The sequence below is a fragment of the Metopolophium dirhodum genome, chromosome 8, assembly GCF_019925205.1.
Source record: "Metopolophium dirhodum isolate CAU chromosome 8, ASM1992520v1, whole genome shotgun sequence".
In the NCBI taxonomy this organism is placed as follows: domain Eukaryota; kingdom Metazoa; phylum Arthropoda; class Insecta; order Hemiptera; family Aphididae; genus Metopolophium; species Metopolophium dirhodum.
In genome coordinates this window covers 40,140-47,009 of record NC_083567.1, presented here as the reverse complement: position 1 = coordinate 47,009, position 6,870 = coordinate 40,140, and the positions used below count along the sequence as shown (strand labels likewise).

At 57.8% G+C, this 6,870-nt stretch overlaps 1 protein-coding gene across 1 annotated transcript; it reads left to right on the top strand.

Annotated features, from left to right (window-relative positions):
• The first annotated feature begins 3,553 nt into the window (after positions 1-3,553).
• Positions 3,554-6,097, top strand: LOC132950747 (uncharacterized). The gene is made up of 2 exons (XM_061022289.1): positions 3,554-4,035; positions 4,507-6,097. The coding sequence occupies exon 2, from the start codon at positions 4,517-4,519 to the stop codon at positions 5,960-5,962; it is 1,446 nt and encodes a 481-aa protein (XP_060878272.1). The 5' UTR covers positions 3,554-4,035; positions 4,507-4,516; the 3' UTR covers positions 5,963-6,097.
• Positions 6,098-6,870: the final 773 nt, after the last annotated feature.

Here is a 6,870-nt window from a genome sequence, read left to right as displayed (position 1 = left end):
AACAATGGCTATGTCCCCACGTACGTTAGGTCGAACGCGGAGTCTATCATAGATGTCACATTCCTCCGCCCTCGATCTTCCCTCTCCCTCGCAGACTGGAGGGTCTTGGACGAGGTTGAATCGGCGAGTGACCATAGATACGTAAAATTCCGGTTACAAAGGGCTCAGGAATGGCACGATCCTCCCGAACGACTCAGAGGGTGGTCCTACAGACGCCTGGACACGGCAGCCCTGACCGCTCATCTGGCCGCCTTCCCAGCCCCTCACACCGATGTTACTACAACAGCCGACGATGCGGCTGACCAGCTGGTCGCGTATCTCTCTGCAGCCTGCGACTCCTGTATGCCGCCCAGAGCTCCTCCTCCCGCAGGCAGGAAGCAGGTGCACTGGTGGAACGAAACCATAGCAGCGTTACGCGTCGAGCACAGTAGGTCACGCAGATGCTACCACAGGGCAGCCCGAAGACGCGAGCCCATTGAACAGCTGCAACTTCTCCGCGAAGCATACAAAACCAAGAGGAAGGAGCTCCGAACATCTATCAGAACCGCCCAGGCCAAGAGTTGGTCCGATCTCTGCGCCGCCGTTGACTCCGACCCTTGGGGACTTCCTTACAGAGTCGTTTCAAAGCGGATAGGCCGCAATCGACCGGGAATCGAATCGCGAGGTAGAGAATCGACAATAGCCGATCACCTCTTCCCAAATCACCCACTCACTGACTGGCATAACACCCCGCTCCCTCCGGAGGATCCCGAGTACGACGATCAAGTTACTGGGCCGTTCACCATGCCTGAACTGCAACTATCCTGCAAGAGACTTCCTCCCGGCAAGGCAACCGGACCGGACGGCGTCCCAAACGAAGTCCTCGCCAAAATAGCAGCTCTCAAGCCTCGCGTTCTTCTCGACGCCTTCAACACCTGCCTGGAGAAAACCACCTTTCCTACCAAATGGAAGCAGGCAAGGTTAGTACTCCTGCACAAAGGACCTGGGAAACCAATGGCAGAACCAACCAGCTATAGGCCACTCTGCATGCTAGACTCGGCTGGCAAGCTGCTGGAGAGGCTGCTGCTGTCAAGGCTCGACCAGCACCTCGACCGCACGGGCCGCCGATCCCCAAATCAGTACGGCTTTCGGTCCGGCAGGTCAACGGAAGACGCTATTGAGCGCCTACTCGAGACGGCCCACGGTGCAGCCTTGGGCGCCGTCCAGCACCGGGATATTTGCGTTGCCGTCTCGCTTGATGTAAGGAACGCCTTCAACTCGGCTCCGTGGCCTATGATTGACGCTGCGCTCCGGGGCAAACTGGTCCCCCCTCGACTAATCTCGATGATCAGATCTTACCTCAAGGACCGCTCCATCCTCGTCGGCGAACTTTTGCTCCGGAGAGACATGACGTGTGGCGTTCCCCAGGGCTCAGTCTTAGGGCCGGCTCTCTGGAACGTGTTCTACGACTCACTTCTAGACCTGGAAATGCCCCAAGGCGTCCAACTCGTTGCCTTCGCTGACGACGTCTGTGTCCTGGGGATCGCGAGGACCGGCCAGGCAGCAACAACCCTGATGAACCCAGTCCTAGAAACGGTGTCAATCTGGATGAGGCAAAACGGACTAACACTCGCTCCTCAAAAATCTGAAGCAGTGGTTCTAACCCAGAAGCACAAATACACAGATCCAGAACTCTTCGTCAACGGACACGCGATACCCGTGAAGCGGTCCATGCGCTACCTCGGCGTGCAACTGGATTCGCGGTTATCGTTCACGGAACACATCCAGCAAGTCTCCCAGAGAGCCACTGAATCAGCGCTGGCAATAGGCAGGCTGATGCCAAACCTGGGCGGACCTGCACAGAGCAAAAGGTCACTGATCGCCACCGTTGTTAACAGCAAGATGCTGTATGCGTCCCCGACGTGGGCCTCACGGGGCACCAAGACGGCGAAAAAACAGGGCCGAAAATGGCGAGGGCCCAAAGAAAAATAGCTCTCCGGATCACCAGATGCTACCGTACCGTCTCTGCGGACGCCTCCTCGCTGCTTTCGTCGATGATCCCAGCCGACCTGCTGGCAAACGAGAGGGGAAGAATTCGTCTTCGGCTCAACGACCAAGATGACGCCACCGCCACTCCTACCATTAGGAAACAGGAGAGGGAAATCTCCCTACGCGCGTGGCAATCGCGATGGGATCGCGCTACTACCAGCGGACGATGGACTCACCGCCTGCTCCCGGATGTGACGCGCTGGTTGAACAAACCACCGCTAAACTTGACGTACCATCTTTCCCAGGCGCTAACCGGTCACGGTTGCTTCAAAAGCTACCTCCACAAGAGGGACCGGGCGGAGGACAGCTACTGCGTCTACTGCGTGGATCCCGACGACACAGCCGAGCATACGCTGTTCGCTTGTCCGAGATGGGAGGACGACCGCTCGCGCATGGTAGAAATCCTGCGAAGATCACCGGCGCCCGAAGACGTCGAGGAAATTCTCTGCGGCCCTCGACCCGACGCATTACCAGATGACGCATCAGCCAGGTCCAGGCTACTCGCGCAGGCACACATAAATCGGCTCGAGCTCATCGCCATGATCGAGTCAATCCTGGGGACCAAAGAGGAGGACGAACGAGAAGATCAGCGAAACGGCTGACTTACACTGGGGACTCAAGATGAACAACTGGACAGACCCTCACACTATTCGCTACTGCGAGTCGTCGGAGGTGTCACCGACCACGTTGTTCATCCCCCCACATGTGACACCACGGGCGGGACGGCGATCACGGCATCGCTGGACAACTGGAGAACGAGACTGCAAGGGCGGCGGACTCTGGTCGGCCCGACAAGAGGAGATCAGCACGAGACAGCAAGGGCGGCGGACTCCGGTCGGCCCGTCAAAAGGACGAACGAACCAGCACGAGTATCCAGAGCGGCGGACTCGGGTCGGCTCAGGAAAATAACAGACACCCACACACAACCTGTAATAATTGTAAACATAAATTTGTTGTCATGTATAAAGAGGGGGGTAAGTCGGGGTATTGTCCCGTCTACCCCCCCTCACGTATGTATAAAATGTTGATTATCAATAAACGATGGCGGCGTCGCGGAAGTAATGCGAAAGCTGTCCCCGCGACGCCGTCGGTGCAAACAGAAAAAAAAAAAAAAAAAAAAAAAGGTTAGGTTAGGTTAGGTTAGGTTAGGTTAGGTTAGTCCGGTGCCGACCACCAACCCGAACACACGCACCCGTGTACCGCTCCCGCGAAGTTTTTTGCGTACGACCGAATACCCGCGCCGATCTTTGCGAAACTAGTGCCGATCGCTTCATCTCGACTCCGCCGTTACGCAAAGACATCGCGCGCGTAAATCGGTTCAGCCGCGCCCGAGAAATCGCGATTTCAGTGTCTGAATTCCGCCGCCCGCCGCCGACGAAAAAAGTTCGACAAAAAAGTTCGCCGATCCGCCCGATCCAGGTCTCTATCGCTTCAGCTGCCAGCCACTAAGCGAAAAAGCCATCGCGCACGATCGCAGGCCTAAAACTCACCGAGAAACGGCGACTTAAGCGCACCGCGCTTGGCCGCCCGACCTCACGGCCACACCAGATCCACCGGTGCTCACCACCCAAACGCCGCACGCACCCGTTCGATACACCAAAAAATCCGCACCGCCCGTGCGCATCTTTTGGTGTACTCAGCGGGCCTGAACTCGGCCGCCCGAGCAAAGCCGACAGCGGTTTGCAAGGGAACCGAAACAAATCGCTACCGGATTACGCAGCCGCACAAAGTTCGTCAAATCCGACGCCCGCGATCTCAATCGCTAAAACCGGTTCGCGCGACAAGTGCACGGTGACAGTCCGGTCACAACGCGAGCACGCGCGACAAGTTTGCTCCCAAACTCAGCCAACCAGACCAGTCACCCCGAAGTCCAAAATCGGCCGACAAAAGCGTCCACCCAGCCACGACCAGACGTCTCACGTCCAGGCCCGTCAGCTGATCCGGTCCACCTCGTCGAGCCCGATCCAACAAGACCCCGAGCGGGCAATTCCGTCCACCAGGACCCAGGTGAGTCCACTCTGAACTTACCCCATAAGGATAACACGGCCGCCCGTACTATCACGCGGCTCCGCACGCTGTGATAACGGATTTCGACACCCCTATCGGGTCGGTCGAATTTCGGATTCTGCCACCGCGATCGCGTCGGCCCGATAGATTCCGGGAAATTTGAAAACGCCGGTGAGCGAGAACCAGCGCTCGGAGAGCGCTGCGGAAAACAGCTGCGAGGTCGGGGCACCGACCCCCACCCCCACGCAAAAGTTTTCCCCTCACCCCGTTTTCCAAAAACACCCGCAACTCCGGTCCCGAAGGTCCCACGACCCCAGGACTCGGGCACAAGGCCCCGAGGCACCTCCCGGACGAGGTCCCTCCAACAGAAAAAACCCAAAAATCCCCCCCCCCAAAAATTATTTTTTTTTTTTTTTTTTTTTTTTTTTTTTTTTTTTTTTTCCCCTGCCCATCGCGACCCCGTTTTTTCAGGTAGGAAGCCATGCCGTCAAGCATCCCAGACTGCTGGGACATGGAACACGACCCGACAAAAAACACACAGACCAAGAGGAAGCAAACCAGCTCTCCTTCCCCGGACCGCACCATGAAGAAGAAAGGTACGAAACTTCCAAAGGTTTCGAACATCACCGACACCACCGGCGCCCTTCGCACGGCAACCAAGGCGACCGAATACGCCTGCGAACTGGTCCAAGGACTAGCTGACGAGTTCTGCACCGAAGAACTCATCGGGCCATGCCTCTCAAAAGTCGCAAAGGCACTCGAACAGGTCGGCGCAGCCCTGTTCCACCTCTCAAGGGAACGAGATGCCACACACGGCAGCCAGCAGCAAACGAGAGCAGACGCCACCACCAACACAGACCCGCCCGAGGAACCTGCCAATCCGAAGATCTGCACGCCTGCCGTCGCCAAGGAATCTACGACCGCGACCGCCTCCAAACCGGCCGCAAAACACAGCCGAACGACCAATGGAAACAACCGTCGAAAGAAGACCAAGAAACCAAAGTTGGACAACAGAACACCTACAGGAGCACCCCTCGCACGGGGCAATACAACCCCACTAGCGGAGACAGTGAAACAGCCCGAATACCACCCGACCGAGCACGCCGAACAGCCCTTCACTCTAGTCGAGAAGGCAACCAGGAAGCCACTCGCCCCGAGACCCCAGCCGATCAGGAGAACCGTCCAAAGACCCGCAGCGGTGCTGGTCAAAGTAGGAGAAGGGAAGACGTACGCGGACACGCTAAGGGCCGTCAGGGACACGGCTATCGACTTTGAGGCGATGGGAACCCACGTCACCGCTATGAGGAAGACACTAAAAGGAGATCTTCTGGTAGAACTTACCAAGGGTGCCAAGGCCATGGCAGCCACCTCCGTCATCCGGGACAAGCTGGCCGAAAATATGGTTGGATCTGTAGTCACCAGGCTTCGCCACACCGCTGAAGTGGAGATCACTGACCTAGACGAGGTCACCACAAAGGCAGAAGTCCTGGCTGCGATCCTCAAGGCCTTACGTGAAGAAGACCTCCCCTCCGCAGACGACATCAAAATCACCGGCCTATGGGCCACCCGAGACAGCCGCCAAATGGCCACCGCCACCGTTCCCGTCGCCATCAGCCGACGGCTGACATCCATCCGCGTCGGATGGACCCAGTGTCGCGTCCGCCCGCGTAGACCCGAACCAGCACGGTGCTACCAATGTCACGGCTTCGGCCACTCCACACGGCAATGCAAAGGATCCGACCTCTCGCACGCCTGTAGACGATGCGGCCAAAACGGTCACACGCAGGCCATCTGCACCGAGGGAGATGACCTATGCGTGGCGTGCGACCGCATGAAAGCTCCGCGCGTACCTCACAAGCCTGGCTCCGGGGCTTGCGCCGCCCGTCGCCAAGCCATCTCTGAGATGAACTCCACTAACCGAACATGATCACTTTTCTACAAATAAATCTCCACCGGAGCGCCACTGCCCAGAGCCTGGCTCAACAGACCTCCACCTCCATCGGCGCTCAGGTCCTACTCCTATCGGAGCAGAACTGGAGTCCAGCTCGGGACGACCGATGGACAGTCAGCACCGACGGAACTTGCGCAGTCGTCTTAACGCCTGCCGCCGAATTTGTTGCAGACACCTCAGGTTCGGGCCGCGGATTTGCCTGGATCCAGACGCGCAACGCCAGAATTTATAGCTGCTATTCCTCCAGAAACGACTCCAGTGAAAATTACATGGCCTTCCTCGGTGACCTCGAGCAGTCAGTTCGGTCCGCAGACCCCAACTGCACCCTCGTCATTGGAGGCGACTTTAACGCCTGGTCCCACAGTTGGGGGTCAACACGGAACGACCAGAGAGGCGATCTACTATCAGATCTTGCTGCGAGTCTGGACCTCCTCGTTGGTAACAATGGCTATGTCCCCACGTACGTTAGGTCGAACGCGGAGTCCATCATAGATGTCACATTCCTCCGCCCTCGATCTTCCCTCTCCCTCGCAGACTGGAGGGTCTTGGACGAGGTTGAATCGGCGAGTGACCATAGATACGTAAAATTCCGGTTACAAAGGGCTCAGGAATGGCACGATCCTCCCGAACGACTCAGAGGGTGGTCCTACAGACGCCTGGACACGGCAGCCCTGACCGCTCATCTGGCCGCCTTCCCAGCCCCTCAAACCGATGTTACTACAACAGCCGACGATGCGGCTGACCAGCTGGTCGCGTATCTCTCTGCAGCCTGCGACTCCTGTATGCCGCCCAGAGCTCCTCCTCCCGCAGGCAGGAAGCAGGTGCACTGGTGGAACGAAACCATAGCAGCGTTACGCGTCGAGCACAGTAGGTCACGCAGATGC

Excerpts from the sequence above, each read along its gene's own strand:
- LOC132950747 (XM_061022289.1), top strand. The coding sequence starts at position 4,517 with ATGCCGTCAAGCATCCCAGACTGCTGGGACATGGAACACGACCCGACA.